General features: G+C 46.6%; 1 protein-coding gene across 1 annotated transcript; it reads left to right on the top strand.

Moving 5' to 3' along the window:
* Positions 1-212: 212 nt before the first annotated feature.
* On the top strand, positions 213-3,607 carry LOC144772030 (zinc finger protein 862-like). Its single transcript, XM_078656240.1, has 8 exons — positions 213-415; positions 500-557; positions 642-699; positions 784-841; positions 926-983; positions 1,068-1,125; positions 1,209-1,266; positions 1,374-3,607. Exon 8 carries the CDS (start codon positions 1,413-1,415, stop codon positions 3,480-3,482), a length of 2,070 nt encoding a protein of 689 aa, XP_078512366.1. The 5' UTR covers positions 213-415; positions 500-557; positions 642-699; positions 784-841; positions 926-983; positions 1,068-1,125; positions 1,209-1,266; positions 1,374-1,412; the 3' UTR covers positions 3,483-3,607.
* The last annotated feature ends 20,071 nt before the right edge of the window (positions 3,608-23,678 follow it).

The raw sequence follows: 23,678 nt of genomic DNA on the forward strand, positions 1-23,678 counted from the left end.
TGTATTTTGTGTTACACCTTCTGTGATGCCGCTTTCCCCTGGGAATTCAGATTTATAGACCAGTTTAAGATAATGGATGCTAATAATGGAACACATGGGCATACCCCTGTTTGTCCTAGGCTGGAATCCCAGGTAATTATTTGGTCATTTTTCATCTTGGGCCTCTTGACTGGTCCCATGCACAGTTTGCTGACTTACTTGTCTTCACTTGTAGGTTTCCAGTCTGTACGGTATTTGGATTACAGTGGTCAGGTGCGAGTACCACAAAGACAAGGTAATTCTGTTTACGTTCCTCGTTGGGTTGGGGGTTGCTGGGTAAATAGATTCACAATCTGCACCCTTTTTTCTTTTGCAGGTTCGTGAGACCGTACTACAAAGACAATTGCACAGGCAGACGTGAGTGCAGACAGAAGAGGTAATTGTTGGGTTGAGTTAAAATGTGGTGCATCTTCAGCATTGTAGTACCATATATACTTACCCATGTTTTCTTCTGTTGCAGGTTTCACAGCCAGAACCCCGAACATTTAAAGAGGCGCACGTGAGTGCAAGCAGAAGAGGTAATTGTTGGGTTGAGTTAAACTGTGGTGCATCTTCAGCATTGTAGTACCATATATACTTACCCATGTTTTCTTCTGTTGCAGGTTTCACAGCCAGAACCCCGAACATTTAAAGAGGCGCACGTGAGTGCAAGCAGAAGAGGTAATTGTTGGGTTGAGTTAAACTGTGGTGCATCTTCAGCATTGTAGTACCATATATACTTACCCATGTTTTCTTCTGTTGCAGGTTTCACAGCCAGAACCCCGAACATTTAAAGAGGCGCACGTGAGTGCAAGCAGAAGAGGTAATTGTTGGGTTGAGTTAAACTGTGGTGCATCTTCAGCATTGTAGTACCATATATACTTACCCATGTTTTCTTCTGTTGCAGGTTTCACAGCCAGAACCCCGAACATTTAAAGAGGCGCACGTGAGTGCAAGCAGAAGAGGTAATTGTTGGGTTGAGTTAAACTGTGGTGCATCTTCAGCATTGTAGTACCATATATACTTACCCATGTTTTCTTCTGTTGCAGGTTTCACAGCCAGAACCCCGAACATTTAAAGAGGCGCACGTGAGTGCAAGCAGAAGAGGTAATTGTTGGGTTGAGTTAACTGTGGTGCATCTTCAGCATTGTAGTACCATATATACTTACCCATGTTTTCTTCTGTTGCAGGTTTCACAGCCAGAACCCCAAACATTTAAAGAGGCGCACGTGAGTGCAAGCAGAAGAGGTAATTGTTGGGTTGAGTTAAACTGTGGTGCATCTTGAACATTGTAGTATAACAGTTTGCATTCATGAGCTAGGCGTCAACGTAAGCCATGTTTCCTTATTTTGCAGGCTTTGTGGGACAGCAGGCTCAAACCGGCGGGTACGGAAATGTTCAAGCGCAAAGCTGTAACTTCGGGAGAGTGCAGTGCTTCACCACAAAGGAAGAAATGTTGCCTTGTATTCAAGGAAGAGTGGATGAAGGAAATTGTGGAGGCTGAGACACAGAAGTCACGAAGCAAGGTCCGCATGCAACTCGGGGAACTATTTCAATACAGTCCAGATGTGGGCTTGATTTGCAGAGCATGTGCCGAAGCCAAGATTGTTGGGGACTTTTCCACAGGGAAGAAATGGAGTGATGGCTGGAAACTGGACTACATGAAACGGCATCTACTTAGCAAAGTACATGAGTCTGCCTTGGTGATCTTGAGAAGCAGAAGTGCTGCTGCCAGGTTTGGTTTTGGAGTACGGGCAATGCTGACAGAAACTGCCACTGACAAAGCAAATAGAATGGAAGTAGTTGAACGCCAAAGATCTATGCCTGAGGAGATAAAGATTCTCATCAACAACGTGTTGCTGGCAATCAAGATGAACACTTCAATGTTATCTGTACAAGACATCCATGACCACTTAGCTTTGTATGTGAAGATACCAGACAGCTGGAGGAGCAAGAACTATGCTTTTGAGTTCCTTGAGGCCATCAATAGCGTAATACACTGTGAAGCTATGACAGAACTTCGGCAAGCTTTGTATCACACCTTGATAATTGATGAGAGCACAGATATTTCTGTTACAAAAATGCTCATCCTGTACTTCAAGTTCCGACCTGTAACATCAACTGAGCACAAAACGCAGTTTGGGGGCATAGTGAAGCTGACTAGCTGTAATGCTGAGGCTATCACTACTGCCGTGAAAGAATTCTACACTGCCAATCAACTGGACCTCATGAAAATGGTCATGTTCACATCTGATGGTGCATCTGTGATGCTGGGGAAGAATAATGGTGTTGCTACTCGCCTTAAACAATCCATTCCTCATCTAGTTGAGCAGCATTGTGTCGCACATCGAGAAGATTTGGGAATTGATGATGCCTGGAAGAGGGTTCCAATGATTAAAGAGATGGAGACATTATTGAGGACTGTCTATACTGTGTTCTCCAGATCTCCTGCAAGGAAGTCCAAGCTGGATGAAATTGCATCGGTCACTGAATGTGAAGTTGTCTCTTTTCGACCACTGAATGAAGTCCGGTGGCTTTCAAGGCATTTTGCTGTTGGTGCACTAATTCGTAATTACGAGACTGTTCTTAAGTACTTTGAGCATGAGAAAGTTGAGGAGAATGATCCAATTGCTAAATATTGTTATAAAAAACTATCGGACTCCAACTACCATATTTCCCTTGCAGTACTTAATGACATTCTGGGTGAATTTGCATCTTTGTGCAAACTATTCCAAAAAAGTTCTTTAACTACTGTTGAAGCCGTACAGTATGCAAGAGCAAAGATTGGCCAAATTAAGCAACAGTATTTGGGGGACACTGTATTTTGGAGCAGCAATGTAAGAGAGCTGATGGTGTTGTACAAGGAAAGGCAAGAGTTTGACAGTGGGCCTATTTTGTCTTTTGTTTCCCTTCTTTGTGAGCACATGCAAAAAAGGTTCCCTGAAGGTGAGCTAAAAGAATGGGCAAGTTTTGAGATCCAGGCAATAGCCACACAATCGCATTTTGATTTTGGGACTGAGAATATTGAAAGACTTGTTGAAAAGTATAAAAATGTCTTGGCCCTGGGTGATTGTGAAACACCAGAAGATGTTGTTCGACAGTACAGAGACTATAAATATGTGGTGGCAGAACATGTTAAGGGTGGGTTATTTACCACCTTTCAAGACATGGTGACTTTCACTCTACGCAATGCTGCTCAGTATAGTGTGGTGTCTCAGCTTGTTGATGTCTGTGCAACATTTCAAGCATCTAGTGCAGACTGTGAACGAGGATTCAGCCTCATGAATACTATCAAGAGCAAATTGAGGAATAGACTAGAGCAGAAGCATTTGGACATGCTGATGAGGACAAAGGCCTACCTCCTGAATGGGAAAGTTGACCTAGACCGAGTTTATCAGCACTGGAAAAATGGCAAGGATCGCCGTGAGAAGCAACCCTGTCACCCATCTAGTGATGCCACTTGACTTGTCTGAACAGCCCTCTCCCTTACTGTGTATATAAGATATTGTATAGGCTTGCAACATTTCCCCACCCAATGAACTGTGCTCCAGTTAAGAATATTTATTAAAATCTTATGATGGTACCACCATTGAAGTCTTGTGCTTTTCTAAACTTGAAGTGTACTTACCAGTGTAACCAATTCATGTCATGGTGTGCTTATCCAATTTGCAAACTGCCCTTAAGACCCTTATTGTGGCGCTGTATGTGTGAAAATGCACTATCTTTTCACTTTTTAAAGTAAAATTTTGGAGTGCCATTTGGCGCCGCAGACACGCGCGGTTTGGTTCCTGTCGCACATAGCCATGGTTGCAGCGCACAGAGACCCTCCACTGCCGCACACAGAGGAAAAAAATTAGAGGGAACATTGGTCGGGAGCCCGGTATTTTTTCTGCAATCTCGAGGGGGCCGTCTTAGTCACCGCCGGGGTAAGGAAAAGGTCCATGGCCGGCTCCACCAGGCCCGGTACCAGTGGTAGTAATGGCCGAGACAGATGTTTCTGGTGAAGCGTCTTGAAGATCACCGATGTCTTGGGCGTGGGCACCGTCAACGAGATGCCCAATTTTGCTGCACCTCTTAAAAGGACATCATGAAAGGACACCAGATCGTCAACCGGTGACACCCTTGTCTCCGGTGACTCCGACAAAGTCGGAGAATAGTCCCTGGGCCCCGAGTACCTCGTCTGGGAACGAGACCTGCGCCTCCTGTGGCGTCGTCTCGACCGCGTGGACGACCTGTTGCGCGATCGTTCTCTCCTCCTGGAGCGAGAGCGTGATCTCCCAGATCGTGGACGCTCCGCAGGCCTCTGTGGAGGCGTCTTCCTTGGCCTTATCTGGGGTAGTGGTTTTGGAGTCCCCTTAGGCGGTACAGGGAGCGGAGGCAGTGACACCGACCTTGGTGGAGAAACAGGAGGTATCTCCGACCAAGGAGCAGGCCCACGTGGCGGAAGCGGTGGTAGTGGTTGCCCCGCGGGAGGAAGTGGCGGAAGAGGAGGATTGATGGGAGGATCCTCTCTAGGTAAAGGAGGCGGGGGTGTCTTAGGCCGAGGTGGTGTATAAACCACCGAGTACACCGAGTCCGGTGACTTCTTCGGGGGAGGTGACTGCGAATCAGCCCCTCCAGTAGGTGATAGCCGTCCCCGGCGTCCTCCACCAGACCCAGCATGGCTTCTGGCCCCAGAAATCCTTCTGCGCCGCTTAGGAGAGTTGGAACGTCTCAGAGATGCCGATCTCTTTCTCTTCGACGTCGAGCGTTGCTTTTCCGGTGTTGAACGTCGCCTCCGCAACTCCGGCGTCGAACGCCGCCTCCGCGACGTCGAGCGCTTCTTCCTCGATGCCGAACGCCACTTCCGCGACGTCGAACGTGCAGTCCTCGACGATGAGCGTCGACTCCTTCTCGGCGCCAACCGCTTGTCTGAGGTCCTCGATGTCGAGGATCCACTCGACGCCGACCGTCCACTCGACGGCGACCGGCGGTGTCGCTTTGACGGCGAGCGCCGATGCCTGTCGGTCCTTCGTCGACGTCGATGGCTCGATGCTGACGTCGGCGAAGACGCCGTAGACGGTGATCTCGACGGCGGCCTACCCAGGCCTTTCGACGTCGCACCTCCTCGCTGTCTCGACCCGGAGCCCCGGGGAGATGGGGAACACACCGTCGTCATCCCCCTCGACGTCGTCGTCGATGCAATCGACGTCGACGGAGACCGGGACTGTTTGCTGGGCTTCCTGCCTCTGGGGAGCCCCCCAGAGGCCTCGGCAGAGGGAACCTTCCCAGCCTGCCCAGACCCACCTGCAGCCTGCAGTCGTCTCTCCTCTAGGCCTTGAAGCCTAATCTTCAACCTGTCCCTCAGGGTCCTTGATGAAAAGGTCTGACAGATGTCACATTCTTCAGGGACATGTGCTTCAGGGAGACAGAGTATGCAGACGTTGTGTGGATCAGTCTTGGCCTTCTTCCTTCCACATGCTGGGCACTTGTCGAAGAGAGCAGGCATTTTAGAGCCCTAAAAAGCCTGAACAAATACCCAGGAGTGAAGGGAAACACCAAGTACACAAACTGAAAACACTTTTAAAGCCAAAAGTGCACAAAATTCCAATAAACCCTTGAAAAAGGGAGAGCTCAATGCACCAGGGTCCTGTTAGCAGGAGCCGGAAAAAAGAACTGAAAGTAAGAGGGACCTGCTGTGCATTCTGGGATACTGGGAGAAGATTTGGAAAGTTCTCTTAAAGGCACAGTATCCTATTTAAGCCACATAATGGCAGCCTATGGGGCTTGTCTGTCCATGCCTTCCTCTCTATCATTCCAGAGGCTTTTTCTGGTAGAGGCAAGTTTCTCTATGGAGGAAACTGGGCAGGCTGTGCTATTTGTGTGTGTTTTTTGGTGGAATTTCTAGTTGAAGTACTGGGCAGTGTAGCCTGTGGATATAGGCTGCATTATTTGTCTTTAAATTCTCTCTTAAGTGTCTTTGCAGTTCTGCAATTTTCTGACAATTTAAGAGATTATTTTGGATTGCCGGGGTCCACGCACATGAGCGGGACTATTCACTAGATTATGACTATACACAGAGATCCCCTACTACAGAAATAACCTTACTCTCTAAAGTGGTAGCTTAGTCGAGCAGTAAGGCAGTATCAGATGACAGTGTAAAGCATTTGTTGTACACACTCAGTCAGCAAATGGTCTCACACACTCAAGAACTGAACTCTAGGCCAATTTTTTTATATCAAAAGATATAGTTGTTTTATTTTAGAACCAACAAGGTATCAACATAGGCAATAGACTTTGTAAGTACAATAGCTACAGTGGTTGCAATAGGCAACACAATTTCAAACAAAATTTAACAATGAGCTCAATGGGTTTTTCTACATAAATGCAGTTGATGACTTTAAGGATTACTTTTCTAACCACAGGACTGGATCCTGGATCCAGTCCCGGGACCTAAGCTGTAAACAATTAAGTAAAAGCGTTTTGGTTACAGTTGTGATTTTTAAACAATATAATTGTATTTTCAAAGTTGACACTTAGAAACTTTTCAGTGAAAACCAAGCAATGTTATCATAAGGGAGGAAATTCAAGTTACTGGTAAGTACACTTATGATTACTTTTACGGTTCAGTGCTGGGCTAAAAGGTGCAGCACTGGCTTCTCTCCTGATCACAGGTGAGTAAATCAGAATTTGTTATTCGGCTGATTTTAGATAAATATTTTAAAGTTTCAAAACTCCACACTTTCCAAGTGAAACCAGTCAATGTTAACCTATGGAAGGAAAGTGAAGTTATCAGCTTTTAGGTAAGTACTCGATTGGTAGAGTTAAGGTTCTGAGCATAGACTCAGGGGTCTCCCAGGGTCGGAAAGGTACAGTTGTTGCACCCTCAGCGGCACAGGGGCAGCCGGGTGCAGAGAGAGTAGGCCCAATGCAATCCTATGGAGGGTAGGGGGTCTTTGGTTGGTGGCTGCAAGCAAGCAGGCCACGCGGCTGTGGGAGCTGAGCTCCTGTTCACTTACTCAGGGCAAGTGGGGAAGTAAAGTAGAGTAGTAGTTGCACTTCCAGCGGCACTCGGGCGGCTGGGTGCTTTCGAGCCGTCGGGCGCTCAATGTTATCCAATAGGAAAGTTAAAAAGTGAACAAAGGCTGCAGGCTCGAGGACGGAGATTCTTCAGGTGCGAACACCACTTCGAGAGGCCGTTGGGATCTTGGAGAAGAGGTAGGTACCCCATAGGAAGGCACAGGGGGCCGTGGGGCGCTGGGTGCAGGGTTTTTTTTTGCGTCGGGAAATCTTACCCTCAGCTGGTTGCGGTTGGAGGGGTCCCTGGTTCTGAGGCTGCAGGCGTCGTCTGGGTCATCGAGGAGGGCATTTCGGCACTGCACTCCGGGTTACAGTCGCCGAAGGGATGTGCTCGTGGTCTTTGATCACTCAGGCACAGGCCGGGCTTGGCGGGTGCAGAGTGTGCTAGATTCGCGGTTCCTGGCTGGCACCAGGGGTATTGCTGTTTGAGCAGAACCACTGCTCGTGGGAGTCACAGTCTTTTTAGAGGTTCAAGGCAGGCAGGTCCTCTGGGGTTTTCGAGGTTGCTGTCCGCAGGAGACGCCGGAGTTTCGCAGGAGCAGGTTCAAGGATCAACAGGCCTCTAGGGTTCTGGGGCCAAGTCAGTTGGTGTTGTCCACTTGTTAGCAGTTGCACGGCAGGTCTTCTTGTTTCTTGTTCTTCTTGTTGCAATCGGGATCTGAGGAAAGAAGGTTCAGGGTGCCCCTAAATACTATAGTTAGGGGCGTTACAGGTAGGGCAAGGGCAGGGGCACCAATGGGTTCCTGTCCTGGTGTGAGTACACCCTCTAGCCTGCTCCTCTCCTGTGGGAGGGGGGCAGGAGCCTAGCTCTGATTGGGCAAGGCTCCCCATCCTCAAGATGGCCGGAGCCCTGCGTCACCTCGCCTCTCCCACCAGAGGGGTGTAGTTGGCATAGGCTGGCACACCCCCTTTCCTCACTTAGGGTTTCCCGCCGTTCTTCCCTCCAGAGTGGGGGACAGTTGTCGAGTACAGCAAGTGGCCTGGAGAAGCTCACAAAGGCGGTATACCTTTGAAGCTTCCCCTGCCCATCCTGGGGGGAGGAGGCTTGGCACCTCGTCCCAGGATATGCATTGTTTCAGGCACCCGAGAGCGGCAGGCTCTCGACCCAGGGGTCCTGAAACATGTCTGATGGTGGCAGCCGCGGTAGCCATGCAGTCAGGAGACTGGGAGTTGGTTAGGTTTCAGAGGGCATCTCTAGGATGCCCTCTGTCGTGCATTTTACATTAAATCCCACACTGACATCAGTGTAGGTTTAATGTGCTGAGAAGTTTGATATCAAACTTCACAGTCTTCAGTGAAGCCATCATGGTGCTGTGGAGTTCGTAATGACAACCTCTTAGCACCATATACTTTTAATGGCAGAACGGCACTTACAGTGCCCAGGAATGGCCCTGGGTGCTGTAGGGGCACAGGGCTCATGCACCTGTGCCCACACCACTGGCATAGGGCACCCAGCTAGAGGGGTGACTGATGGATGCCAGGGCAGTGAGCTTGGCACACAGGGATGTGTGCCATGTCGACTCTTTATTTAGTTCTGTACTTAGACACACAGCCTGAAAAGTCAGTGTGTGGGTGTCAGGGTACAGGCCCCCTAAGGGTGGCACAATAAGTGTTGCAGCCCTTAGGGGTCTTCTCTGGTCACCATGCCCTGGGTATCTAGGGTACAATTTACTAGGGGCTGACAGGTGGCCAGAGATGCCAATTGGGTTTCAGTTTCAACACAGTTTTAGGGAATGAACACAGGCCCTGGGCACCTGGTTGGCAGGAGCCCAGGGCACACTCAGTCAAAGCACATGAGCAGTTCAGAAAAAAGTGGGGGCATACCATGCAAGAAAGATGGCACTTTCTCACAAGGGCTACGAATCAGATCCGGAAAAAGCCAAATCCAATCCAGAGGCCTTCTGAACGACATCGGAATCAGGCTGTTAGATGTTTAGCGTGCATTGATAAACAAACATTTAAGTTATTCTAAGATTTGGGTTTTTTAGTAAATTTTGTAGCACTTTTGGGGTTCCGAGCAGATTTCATTGCCCCTAACTACTTTTTGTTCATCCAGTAAATTCTGGTGGGGCTGAGACTACTTAAGTTGCAATGGGGTATACCAGGCAGAGTTAAGGAGCATTTGTAGAGGGAAGGGTGAGTGGAGTGAAAGGTTTCCTTGGGATTTGGGTTGTTACTGGAGTTTGTAGATGGTTCAGTTACGGTCTGTGGAGAAGATGAAGGAAGCTTTTTTATGGTGATTACTGGAGAGTGGAGTAAGGAGGAAACAATCTCTTCCTTTGTTTTTTGATTGTTTTGTAGGATGTGTGCTGAGTTGAGGGATGAAGAGCTAGATATGCCCATTCCTTGTTTTTGAGCCAGTAAGGTTATGCATGAACATTTGAGGAGTATGATTGGAGATGTAGAGAGGTTGTTATATATCGTAGCAAATAAAACATCCTTCTAATAGTGTGGCTTTTCAGAAGACACTTATGCAAAGAGTGTGACTGTCCTTACTGTGTAGGGCTATCAAGAGGACCTTATTCAAAATGCCTACAAGATAACAGGAAAGCAAACGTGCATAAAACAAAAAATTGCAAAGTGCTATTATTTTGAGTGGGAAAAAATCGAAAAGCAAGAAGCCTGCTACCAGGATAAGGCATGTAACGCTAAGGAAACATTCTTTCCCCCCAAAAACTTCTGAGAAAGTCTGGAGACACAGAACAGTGTTGATAGATGATTGATTCGCAAAATTAAACAAGCATTTGCAATGCACTAGGTCTCTTGTTATTGGCATTGTAAATGACAATGCCTTGTATTTATGTTTTGGTTTTTAAAACATAAAAAATGCATTATCATTTACAATGGCTATAGCTTAAACTTGCGTAAATGCGAGACCGATTGCATTATTATAAATGGTTGTTTGGGAGGTCTAGTCAGGCGAATTGAGCTCCCAGGGAATATACAGCGTCTACCTTTTTTGCGCTCCAGGAACGCGATGCACTGTAAGGTGAGTGAAAGGGGACATGTTGGCACTATACAAAGGAGAGAACTTCTAATCTCCAAAGAATAAAAAAAAAAAATCTCTTTACCTTAAAGGCTAGCACGGGCGCCCGTGTTAATACTTAAATTTTATCCCGGGTGCGGGACAACAACGTGGAGTGAAATGGGGAAAAAGCGGGCACCGTGGTGCAACTTAAAGCGCAGCACCCGTGTTGTGAAAATAAAAGCGGAGATGTTGACCGAGTTGGGCGAGCCATGTGCCCGCCATTGTTTGCTTAGTTCTCGGTCAGCCATAATTATATGCGGTGTTGGGAACTGTTTAACCCCTCCCATGCTCGTGACGGAACCGCTCCGTCACGAGCCTCGGATGGGCTGTGCTGGTGACGGAGCGGTTCCGTCACGGCCCGCTCGGCGCGCCTGCGCGGCGCGTGCTATTGAGCGGGCGGGGCTGTGACGGAACCGCTCCGTCACAAGCACAGCCCACCCGAGGCTCGTAACGGAGCGGTTCTGTCATGAGCATGTGAGTGCCGCACGCCGCCCACTCCCCCCTAGCGCTGCGGCGGAATTGCCGCCGCAGCGAAGGGGTTAAAAAAAAAGTGCAAAGTAATACTTCTTGACAAGAAAAAAAGTGGCCGCCTGCTAAACTATTGAGCGTGGCGCCGTGGCCTGCTGCAATGTTGTGTGTGTAATAGGGAAAGATCATTAATGAAAATAGTGCTCACTGACCATATAAAGCACACCGTATAACACCACAAGTAAAAGGTCCAGTCCTTGTATGAGGTTGCAAATGCCCACAAGGCGGTACCAAGGAGGGACTAGTACGCTTATTTACCAATGAAAAGCAACGATTTAGGAAGGACAGTAACAGGAGCCATTTGAAAAGATGGGCGGCGAAACAGGTAGAGCTTTTATTTCATACTCAATACAGCATGCCTCACAGAGCGAGCAATGCATGCGCACTGCCGCTAGGCTCGACCTGATAATAACGGAGGTGTTAACTGCCTTTGCAGTGTATTGTGGGCTACACTGATGTATGCTGTCTACAGTGGCAGTGCTCTTTTGTTTTGTGTAACAATTTCTGCCTCAAATGTTATGCTTCACTAGGTGGTTTTCATCTAATGTGTTGAACTGTTTGCTTAATGAAGGCAGGTGAGCTTTATGTTTAAATATAAGCAATATGTGTTTTTCTCCATCAAGCTACTGTTTAGATATGTCATGCATGGGCAGAAATATTCAATATTTCATGAACAGCCATAAAAATTCAATACCATAGAATTTATTTTTCAAAATGATATACATTAATTGATGTATAGGAAACCTGTGGCCAGAGGATGGTACAGCTTCATGTGGTTGTGTGTTGTTCAGATGCCTAAAGATGTTAAACGTTATTTCCGTACCCATCTTACTGTTTCAGGATTACTTTCTCAAAGGTTTCCAAATCCTTGCACTCAATAATTCAGAGGCAATTCTGCTGTCGTAGCTTTTGGGGTATCAAGCAGAGGCTTTGAGCGGAGGAGGGTCTACCCACAAGCTCAAGAGCTAAAAAATAAAAAGGTAATAAAGTTTATTGATTACTATTTTATTTTTTGGCAACCCATCCTGAACTAAGGGCCAGATATACGACCATTTATTTTGCAACTCACAAAATGGAATGTACAACAGTGTCTGAGACACTGTTTGCGATTCTCAAATGGGTCTGCCTCATTATTATTCATAAGGCAGGTCGTAATTTGCGACCCATTAGGAATGGCCTGCAAACACAGGGATAGTGATAGGCTGGGAACAGCAGACCCCCAAGTCTGTGTTTGATTTTTCAATGAAGCAACTTTTTTTCTTCATATGCAGACCGTTCTCCTTAAAGGAAAACGAGATGCGTTTTAAAAAACCAAAAAATGAAAATATGTTTTTATTTTTTAAGGTCAGGCAGTGTTCCCTGGTGTTACTGCCTGCTGTTAAAAAAGATGTTCGCACCCATTCACAAAGAGGAAGAGGTCCCAAGGGGACCCCCTTCCCGTTTGCAAGTGGCTTACCACCTACTTGAAGTAGGCAGTAAACTGCGAGTGTTTTGCGACTGGAAATACGGTTGCAAAACAATGGTACATACCATTTGTACTTGCTATTAGGAAGGGACGCCCTTAGCACGCATATTCCTAATAGCGACTTGTAAACACCAACTGGCAAAATAGCGCTAGTACATACCACCACCCTTTGTTCAGCAATTCGTACCACCAAGAAGAACGCCCCTATGGTTGAGCATTGGAAAGAGAAATGGCACATGGTTGAACACCTACGCTGGTGTGTTGTATACAACTTCTTGTTGGTACGAATTGCTGATTTATGTTAGTTTAATCTGATTAAACGAACAAAACCTGAAATTTGAACCAACAAGAAGAACGCCCCGTTGGTTGAGCATTGGAAAGAGAAAGGGCACAAGGTTGAACACCTACGCTGGTGTGTTGTAGAAGTGATTCAAATAAGTATGAGAGGAGGAGATATGGAGAAAAAACGTAGGAGACAAGAACAATATTTTATGTCAAAATTTAAAACCTTTAGACAGGGCCTCAACAGCAAAGAAGATTAGGAGAAAATTGTTTAAAATATAGCCCTGGTATTATTTAGTTATGACTAATAAAATCCACATTCTCTCTGTATTTATTTGATCAGTATCACCTCTCATTGTATTCTCCTGTCTAGACATTAACAGAATATGGAATAGATGCTTTGAAGATGATGAATAGACTATATGATGGTCTCTATTTCTAGGCCAGGCTGTTTGTCAAATACGGCCGTCATATTAATTTTACTAGTAAAACATGAAGAAGTGTGTTTCTGACGTTTCAATTCCAGAACGTATGGTTGTAAACACAAAGATAGGAATATGGCAATTCATAGTGTGGTATTCTTAAATATATAATAAAAATATAATATCTTGTGCGATAATGATAGACTTCTTAGCCCCCCGATAGTTTGTTTATAATTTAGTTAAAATTAATTTCTGTAACAATTTCAAGGAACGCAATTATAATATAGACTTTGGACTAATAATTCTGCTAATAATATTTTACAAAAGTATGATGTTTTAAGAAAGGTTAGTCTTTCTTCAGTGTTCACACCACGTAATTAGAAGAACAATTCAGGGGTATATCACGTGAACGGAGCGGGATACATTGAAATCGCGCGGAGTGACATCCTTCCGTGTAATCTAACCCGGAAGTAGTTTGATGTCGGAGCAGGGAGGCTGTAGATACTATACCAGGTAAGCGTGGGGACTTTTCGTCTTGCGGTTTGCCTTCTGAACATACGGGGGTATATCGGTAGCCCTGATTGAGTTCGTTTTCTCAATACTAAGCTCCATTATACAATATATTAAATGTAGTAGGAAAGCAAGAGGTTAACTTAGTTTAAGTTCAGGTCCAGGTTCAAGGGGAGAGTTATAAATTATGGATACCGACGCCCGGCCCGCGGTGTTAATGCAGGTTCCACGAACTGGTTATCTATATAAAAAATAAAACGCCTTATTTTTTTTAACTTAAGAGTTTCCGACCCTTATCGATCAATGATACTAAAGAATTCATAATTGAGATATCGCTAAATAGAGAGCTATTCACGGAACTCTTCTAGGTAAGCATAAATATATTGTTTCTTACAGATTTTATTTATTTATCAAGTCGAAAAATCCAAAACGCCAGATTATCAGGTATAATTTAACCTTTACCCTTTGAAAGCACTATTGACAAACGGATATGTCACACCTAGTTTAAAGAATTTTTTTTTAGATGTTGTCTTTGATTGTAGTTGCATCTCGGTCTAACCTCAATTAACAAAAAAAGAGAGAAGACCAGGACATAGATATTTAACTGCGTATTCAAGGCGCTATTCAATTCAATGATTGGCAAAAAAAAGCATCTTTTTATAATTGGTAAGCATATAAGTTTAAGTTTATGACAACTCTCAGTTTAGAAATAAAGATCTAGAAAAGTATGGGATTTGATATATATGTTTTTCTTATAGCTAAAGGTATACGAAAATACAGTCCCTTATTTTCATCGGTGGCGCCATACAATGCAGAAAGGATGAAATGAGTACCACATTTTAAGGTACGCAGATTTTAAAATTGATAATGTGTGAGAGGACTCGTACATTATTCCGGACATTTAGTCTCATCCATAGATAGTTCCCTATGTACACGGTTCTAGACCTAATTTAAGGTTAAGTAACCAATTTAAATGTGCATTCCAATATAGTGATGAGGAAATGAATACCACATTTAAAGGTACGCAAACTTTATAAAATGTGAATGTGAGAAGTTGGCCTGATATATGATGTTCACTAGTTCTAGTGATCACCTTTTATCAGTCCAAACAACCCTTATGGTGATTGGTTGTAAGTCAACCTTATAGACCAGCTATCCTAATGGTAGCATGGACAGAGCAGTCTTAGGCTAAACTCTTTTGGCATGTGAAGCCAGCTGTTTTACCACATATAACCCCTTGAATACCAGATGAAAGGACACCACATAGGTTGTTATGAAAATAAACAGTATATTTATTAATAACAAACACCACTGAACTCTTTATGAGATCAGAGGGCTAAGCACATGACAATCTCTTAGGAAAAATGCGAGTTGCACAAAATTACAATGGTGCCCTAGGGGCACGACAAACCATATACTAAGTAAATGGTATAAGGGAATCAATGGAAGAAATGGAGCTGTCCAGAGGCTGTAGGATCGCTGGGACTACACTATCCTAACCTTAGGTAAGTAACAGGAGGCCTACGGGACGCGTGTGCAGAGTGTGAACTCACACGCGAGATGCGGAACAAAGTCAATGGACAGTACAGTTTATGAAAAAGGTAAGTACGGACAGTCTTTACTATCTAGGACTAAAACGACTGGAAATCTGGACACTGGGAGAGTTAATCTACCCTTGAGCACCAAAATGCTCTTGTTACCTCACCCACGGGCTGCGGGTGCATAGGTGTCAAAGTGTGTCGGGTTTCCGCGTTGAAGTCAATGGATCCTTGGAGAAAGATGCTGCAGGCGACCAGGAGGAAGATGTCCGGTGCGATCCACGGGTGGATCGAGGAAGATGAAGACCTGAAAGCAGAGGGGACAATGTTCAAAGTCACTAGCCAGTGACCGGTGTGGAACCAGGAAGGAACCAGATGTCGTCATCGCGATCAGGTGAAGAGTGGACACTTGTCTCTGCAGCCACGTGGACCAGGAGGTGTCTTCGACGACCAGGATGGAGGCACGAGCTGTCCCACGTAGGCTCTCGCTGTCGGCGGTGTCGGATCCGGAGTTGGTGTCAACAGGCCTTGGCAAAGGCAACCCACGCGGTGAGTGGAAACGGCGTCTGGAGTGGACCAGGAGGGTCCAGGGTGCTCCTCTTTTGGAAGGGAGCAAGGGCCAGTCTGGAGCAACCAGACCAGTAGTGTAGATTTCTTGGATCATCGTCTAGGAGGTCACTAGCCAGCCGGCAAGTGACCAGACAACGCGTCGAGCAGCAATCAAGCAAAAGGGCCCCACGCAGATCTCGTGGATGCTGGAGGGCTGATCTTTGGTGCAGGAGCTGCTCGGGGCTGGGGCTTCTCAATCCCCAAAGCACTTACTCGAGGATGCCTCAGAAGTCGTGCTGGAAGCGAAGTGCAGTCTCTTCAAGATGGCCGGTCCCACGTGTCTCGTCGCACCCACAGGTCTCAGCTGTGCTGCAGATGTGGGTAGAGGTCTGGGAGTCCGGGTCTCGTCGGGCTCTGAAGTCTGGATCCGGCAGCAAGGACGGCAAAGTGGACCGCTAGGACGCTTGATGGTGCCTGCAGTTGCAGGGTGAACACTCCTTGCCCACAAGGGAGATTCTTCAGTCTTCTGTGGAGCAGAACGTCGAAGTCCAGAGTTTCTTCTTGTAAAGTTGTTCAGGATAATCTAACTTGGAATGGGACCAGCTCCTACCTTTATTCTCCTAAAGGGGGCTGCACTAGTGACTAGGTCCCTCCCATGGGTAGGACCAGGAAGGGGGGTGGTTACACCCCCTATCCTTTGTCCGGTTTCGCGCCAGAGCTGGGGCTGGAGTGCCCCAGCAACTGGGTTGAACCGGTGTATGCACAGGGAACCTTGTGTGCCCCAGGCATGTCTCATTCCTTTCAGGCCTCCCTACCTCAATACACGAAATCCTGTCTGGGGTGGTGCTAGCACCTCCCAAGGCAGGAAACCCTTTGTCCAGGCCTCCCTCGCTGGAAGGACTCCCAGCAGCAGGAGGTCAGACTTGTGTCTGTGGTGGCAGCATCCATTTTGTGATGCTGAGGCTCGGGTTAATTTTAACCAGGGTTCACAGTTACATACATGTTGTGTCCCTCTAAAAGTGTGGAATGCTACCCCCGTCGCCAGAACTGGCGAGGGGGTAGTATTCCAATTCGTATGACACCTTACTCGACATGTTTTGATAATGCTATACCAAAGTTAGCAATAACCGCGAGGATTATAATGCACTTAAGAGTATATGGTATAGCGTTATCATGGAACAGCTATAAGGAAGCTGCAAATGGGCTCAGCTCATGCCAGAGCACCATCTCACATAATTCCAAGCACTCTGCCTTCAGGATTGATAAGGCCTGCCATAGGAGTGACTGATAGGAATATATGTGTCTATTTTGGGGTTAGATATAGGTATACTATATCTACAGCAAAGGGTGATTACACCACCTTGCCCCAGATGTCGTACCAGCCAGTTGTGTCTGTTTAGATGGCCAGCCAGGGGTGGCATAATACATTCTTCAGCCCCTGGTACACCTATGCCCTGGGTACCTAAGGTTCACTGTACAGGGACTGACAAGGTGACCCAGTATCCAATTAGTTATGTACCGAAGGTACATGGAGTCCATTTTAACAGAGAGAGCAGGAAGCCTGGGGTCCTGAATAGCAGGATCCCAGGCCAACCAAGTCAAAAACCAGCAAAACACTAGGCAAAAAGTTGGGGGTAACCATAGTCAGATATCCACCTTCCTACAGTGAAGACCTGAGACAAGTCTGCCTGTGTGATTTAAATGCACCATCTGTTTATTTTATTTTATTCTTAGGCACTTTCCTGTTTTAATTTTAAAACTGGAAGATAATTTTAAAACTGGAAGAAGGTTCTAGACAGAGTCAAAGGTCAAGAAATGTCCAAACTGTTCATTAGGTATGTTTTGGATTATGTGTTGTTTCAAAAAAATGGTTTATATAAAAAAAATGCCAAACTATTGTAGATATATTGCTAAGATTGTAATCCGCTTGATGGGGATGATTAAGAAAGTGAAGATCATGCATATATTCTCTCTTGTTCACGCAAGTTAAGTAAAGGCGAACACACACCTTAATTTAATATATCCTGAGATACTAGCATTTGATTAGTGGAAAGGATTTTTTAACAATGAAGAATTTCAGATACATTGACATGTCAAAAGCTAATATATGTTAACATTGTTTCAGAAACCTCTGTCCTGAAGAAGGTGGTTTAAAAAAGTTACACCGAAACGCTGCGTCAACTTTTTACTAGTGTTCTTGAAATTTTCTGTTTTATAATGTTTATCATTTTCAACACTGTGTTGTATTTTATGTATTGTAGTTAAATGTGTGTAACGTATTGATGATTCATTGCTGAATTTTTTATTTTATTTATTGGAATAAACTTGAAACTTACATCTTTTTAACATTGTTATTGTTTTTAGATATTGGGTGTGTATGCATGAATAACGTTTAATTGCCAATGCTCATTGGCTCAACACATGATCCGAATCTTCTGTTTAGGAACATTAGTGTTTTCTTGTTGTTACCCCGTCCCGAATATCAATTAGATAGGGTTCCTCCCACTTTCTTCTCATTCTTGGTAGGAATGCCAGCAATGCAAAGCCCACTGCTCTGAGCTCTAGCAAGTTGATGAGAAGTTGTTGTTCCTGCAATTTCCACCGACCGCTGACCTGCAGGTCCTGAAGGAATGCCCCCCATCCTTCTAGCCGGTTTGGTCAGGAAGGAAAGACCCACTGAAATGTTTCTTTTTTGGGTCCACCATAGCCGGCGTGATCTTCATCTTGTCGTCGAAGGATCCCTCTGCCGGATGCCATTGCCGATCCAGTTCTTCCTGTAACGGACGCATTTTTAGTCAGCAAAAAGGAACGAGAGGAATGCAAGAGGACATTGTCCCTAGTAGCAACTTGTAACAGTGTACTGAAAGATACTTTTTTCTTGCGAAAGCCTGGGAAAGAGACATGAGACCCAGTTGCCTCTCTATGGAGGGAAATGCCTTGTTTACTGTGGTGTCCAGAATCGCCCCCAAGAACGTGATCTTCCTTGAAGGGATGATTTTTCTACATTTAAAGTCAGCCCCAGTTTGGCACACAATTGTATGCATGACGTTGTAGACACCTAGGCTGAAGTTAATGATGGTGCTTTTACCAACCTGTCATCCAGGTATTGAAACACCTGGTGTCTTTGTTTCCTGAGAAAAGCCGCCACTGGAGCCAGACACTTTGTAAAAATTATTGGGGCTGATTTGAGGCCAAATAGTAGTAGTTTGAACTGGTAATGGTCTCCGGCTACTGCAAACCGAAGATACTGTCTGTGGGAAGGATGAATGGGAATGTGAAAATATGCATCTTGTAAGCGTAGCGTGTTCCCCTGGGTTTAAGAGCAGCAGAATGTCTTGGAGGGACACCATCTGGAAAGATTGCTTCTTGAGATAAGTATTCAGAGATCTCAGGTCTAGAATAGGACGCCATTGGAGAACATTCTTCCGGACTAGGAAAAAACGGGAATAAAACCCCCTTCCTTTCTGGGAGATCGGTACCGGTTCTATTGCTCCCTTTTCGGAGCATTGCTCGAATCTCCCGACTCATTTGAAATAGATGTTTGACCTCTTGACCTGTCGGTGGAGTACAAGGGGGGAACTGAAGGAGTTCTAGAGCATGTCCGAATTGTATTATATGGAGGACCCATCTATCAGTCGTTATTTTCTGCCAATTATGTAGATGGGAAGCAACTCTTCCACCCAGGGGAACTTGTCGAGGGGAAGGAATACACGTAGCCGGATCCTGAAGGTTGTCATGGTCTTCTGCCATTGTCCTTTCCTTGACGACCTCCTCGTCCTCTAGGAGCAGATTTCGCATAGCTCCCTGCCTGCCTGTCTGTGACCATATTGTTGATGGTATGGTTGTGAAAATTACGAATAAGAGGGGTATCTACCCTGCTGGTAACCTCCTCCATAGGATGATTGGCCTCTACTTCGGGCCCCCCGAAATGGCACTTTACGGTACTGTAGTGTTCCTAGGGCATTTGGGGTGTCTGTATCTCTCTTTTTTTTTTATTATTATTTTTATTTGCATTTTGGTTATAACTCAACAGTACAGTCATGCAATTATCCGTGCTCAACCCCCTACTCCCTCGCCCACCCTTCCACAATCCGACTTTGCTGTTACGTTTCATAACACACTTGTTCAATGTCCGTAGATTCGATGTGCAAAGAACTCTCAACGTCCCTTTCCAGACCTCCCAGGAGGTGTCTAAGCAGTTTTGCACCCTAATGCTGAGCTCACCTCCCTCCCAGCCCCCCATCCAAACCATGGTAATGGCACCACCTGGCCCAAACCTTACGAAACTTCCTTGGACACCCTCTAGCTTTATAGGTCACTCTCTCGGCAGCCATGTAGAGATCCAAACCTCTTCTCCATTCCTCTAGTTCCGGGGGAGTCGACGATCCCCAGTATTTTGCTATGTCCCTTTTTGCTACCACCAAGGCCAAAACCAAAAAGGTTAGGAGAGGGCGCGGTAGGTCCACGTCGTTAGTCATTCCCAAGAGGGCCAGCTTGGGCTCCTGGATAAGTGGGACCTCCTATACCTCTCTCAGTTCCATAAATATGTGGTTCCAATAGGTTTGAATCACGTCACATGCCCACAATATGTGATAAAAATCACCTTCGTCCCTGTGGAATTGGAGGCATGTGGTGTTGTCTATTTTCCCCATTTTATGGAGTCTCACCCTGTCATAATAAGTCCTGTGGAGTACAGTATATTGAATAAGACGCAGCCTAGACTTGATCGCCACCTCCCTGGGATGCATCAACACCATGTCCCAATCTAGATCATCCAGTTCCCCCACCTCCTCCTCCCATGTATGTCTAAGTTTTGCCAGGTCTCCTAACATATTGTTGGTTAAGGTTTTATAGGTGAGTGAGACCACCTTCCCCTGAATCTGTTCTTGCAGGAGCCGACCCTCCAGTGGTGCATATTCTGGGAGTCCAGGTAAGTGTATGTTTTGTATCCGCCAGGCATGACGCAGCTGCATGTATTTGAAGAGCTGTGAGTGTTGAAGCCCAAACTCCGACTTTAGGGTCAGAAAGGATTTCAATTCCCCCTTGGCGACCACATCGCCAATGGTGGCGATTCCGATGTCATCCCATCGTTTAAATCTCTTAGGTTTATGAAGTTCAGTTAGCCATTTGCAGTGCCATAGTGGCGTCTGCCGGGTGGGTTTCTTCTCCCAGCCAGTACGTTTCGTGGCCTTGTGCCACCCAAGTAATGTAATACCAGTCGCTGGGAGGAGCTGCTCCCGTCCAGAACCCCCATACAGATAGTGTAGTAAATTGTGCGGGGACAGTTTGTGTCGTTCTAGGGCATATGTGGGATGGTCTGCCTGGGTATGTAGCCACTCATTAATCGGGGTCATGTGTTCCGCCCAATAGTAGGCTTCCAAATTAGGTAGCGAGATTCCTCCACTGTATTGGTGTCTCTGGAGGGTAGTCAGCGCTATTCTAGGTTGTTTACCTAACCAGAGAAAAGCCCTGAGATCTGAATGGATTTTAGGCAACATCGTTTCCGGTAGCGGATAATATTCATTCTGTAGAGCGTATAGATATTTGGGGAGGATGATCATCTTATACATAGTCGCTCGGCCTAAGAGTGTAAGCGGCAGCTGCCTCCAACGGTCCATATCCGCTGTGGAGTTCAGCATGATCCTCTCTAAGTTTTTCTGAAGCGATAGTTTCCTGTCAAGGGTGATGTAAATTACGAGATACTGAAAACCCTCCGTCGTCGTAATTAATTGCCCCGGCAATGTCGTCCAGCGTTCACTGCCCCGTGGGTCATACAGGACTGATTTATGCCAGTTTATTGTGTACCCGGAGTGTCTACCATAGCATTCCAGTTCCAGGAAGAGCTCCAGGATAGTGGTTTCCGGGTCGGTAATGTACAAGAGTACATCATCCGCATAGAGGGATAGCTTCTCTTGTGCGGGGTCAGTATCGGCTCTTCTGAATCCAGTGATCCCTGGATTTTGTCGGACCCTAGCTGCTAGTATCTCGATGGTAAGTGTGAAGAGGAGGGGGGACAGAGGGCATCCTTGTCGGGTCCCTCTCTGAATCTGGAATTCACGTGATAGTCTCCCATGCACCCTTACCCTAGCTCGCGGCGTGGTATAGAGGAGCCGGACTCAGGTCCGAAATTTAGGACCAAAGCCAAATTTATGCAAGACACCCTCCAGGAACGGCCAGTGGACCGCGTTGAAGGCTTTCTCAGCGTCAAGGGAGAGAAACCAGTGCGGTAACTCTCTGTCTCGCACCTCCTACAGCCAATTGTGGGTGCGTCTAAGGTTCAGCTTGGTGGCCCTGTCTGGTAGGAAACCGGTTTGATCCAAGTGTATGAGGTCCGGGATCACCGACCTCAATCGTAGCGCCAAGATAGTCGCAAGGAGTTTCACCTCTGTGTTCAGGAGGGAAATGGGGCGGTAGGACGCGCAGTCCTCTCGTGGTTTGCCCTCCTTATGTATTGGAACAATCGTCGCCATGGAGAGGTCTGGAGGGAGCCTCCCCTCCTGATATGCCCCCATGAAGAGGTTCCTCAGGTGGGGCGCCAAAAGGTCAGCCGTACACTTGAAAAATTCTGCCGGGAAACCATTTGGTCCCGGTGTTTTACCCAGTCTCGGGTGAGCAGTGGCCACAGAGATGTCCTCCACTGTGATGTCAGCCTCTAGTGCCTTAAGGGCCTCAGGATCCATTGAGGGAAGGTCAATCTGCTCCATATATCGTAAAGCCTCCTCGCAAGTCCCTAAGTCTCTGGAGGTGTAGAAGCGTTCATAGTGCATAGCAAAAGCCTCGGCAATGTGTGCATCGGTACTAACAAGCGCCCCATCTGGATCCCTAACGTGGTCCACCCATCTAGCTGCCCGTTCCCTTCTACTAAGCCACGCCAAGAGTTTGCCTGATTTATCTCCTAAGTCATAGAGGCGGTGGAGGGTGGCCAGGTGTTGAGTCTTGGCCTCCTCCGTCACTAATTCTCTATATTGTTTCTGTTTATCAACCAGTCTCCGAAGAGTCCCAACATTTCTCGAACTCAGGTGTTCTCTCTCTAAGTCCAAGATAGTCCACTCTACTGCAGCTACTTCTCCCTGGAGTTTTCTCCTTTCCTCTCCCAGTCTATTTTGTATCCTGTCCCGCATCACGGGCTTCAAGGCTTCCCCTGAATCAACTGACCCTTCATTGTCGGCGATGTAGACCCTCACATCCGCTCTCACACCTCTCCGTACAGGTGCCTTTTGGAGATCCCAGGCAGCAAGGCGCCAGGAGGCCCCTCCGGCACCCCGATTCTGTCCCATACTCACTAACAGTGGTGAGTGGTCGTATATTCCCCTCGCCTGATATTCCGCAGTTGCGTCTATAGTCAGGTGCTGTCTGGACATGAATATGTAATCTAGTCTCGAGAAGACCTTGTGGGCGGCCGAGTAAAATGAATAGGCAGTGTGGCCTGGGTGCTACCATCTCCAAATATCCGTAAGGCCTATAGTCGCCATCTGCCGGGCTAGGGGGGTCCGGTTCCCCCCCGTAGCTGGCGTCCCTGACCGGTCCATCCCTATTTCCAATACATCGTTAAAGTCACCACCTACTATTTGAATGGTGTCAGCCGTGTCGAGGAGCATGTTGGCCAGTATCCTAAGTGTGTTCGCCTGTAACTTGGGCGTGCGTATACTGATATGAGCGTGTAAGTGCGTCTGCGCCATGTCTCCTGAACCCCAACACAGGTCCCCAGTGGGTCGACCCAGGTGCGCGTAGTACAGAACGGGGTGGTGTTCTTTATAAGGACTGCTACCCCCCTCGAATCAGTGGTGTAGCCTGCGTGTGCCAGAACTTTATGTCGCCCCCTGGCTATAAAGGGGCAAATAGTCCTTTAAGATGAGTTTCCTGTAGGAAAGTGATATCTGGGTCTAGTCTTTTAAGATAGGCGTTCACCAATCCTCTTTTAATCTTGTTACCAAGCCCGTTTACATTCCAGGTCAGGACACTAACTCTACTGTGTTCTGCAGATTGTACCGCTACTGCATTTGCCATTCTAGGGTACAACTAGAGCTGTGTGGACGGTCTCTGGTGTAGGAGTGTAACGTGGAGCACCAAGGCGCATGACTGTATTCAACCAATTGTTTCCCCCTCCCCCCCCAACCAATTATCCCCCAACAAAACTGTTCGAGAACCCCCATCCCCCTCCCCACCTTTTCCTCCCGTCCATACCATCCGTACAACAATTGACCAACAGGACTTTCAGGTGCTAAAGGTCTTCGCCCTCCCAGTGGTAACCCCAACTAAGCTATCCCTAAGGCTCTATC

Source organism: Lissotriton helveticus, chromosome 8 (assembly GCF_964261635.1).
Source record: "Lissotriton helveticus chromosome 8, aLisHel1.1, whole genome shotgun sequence".
NCBI classification, from domain to species: Eukaryota; Metazoa; Chordata; class Amphibia; order Caudata; family Salamandridae; genus Lissotriton; species Lissotriton helveticus.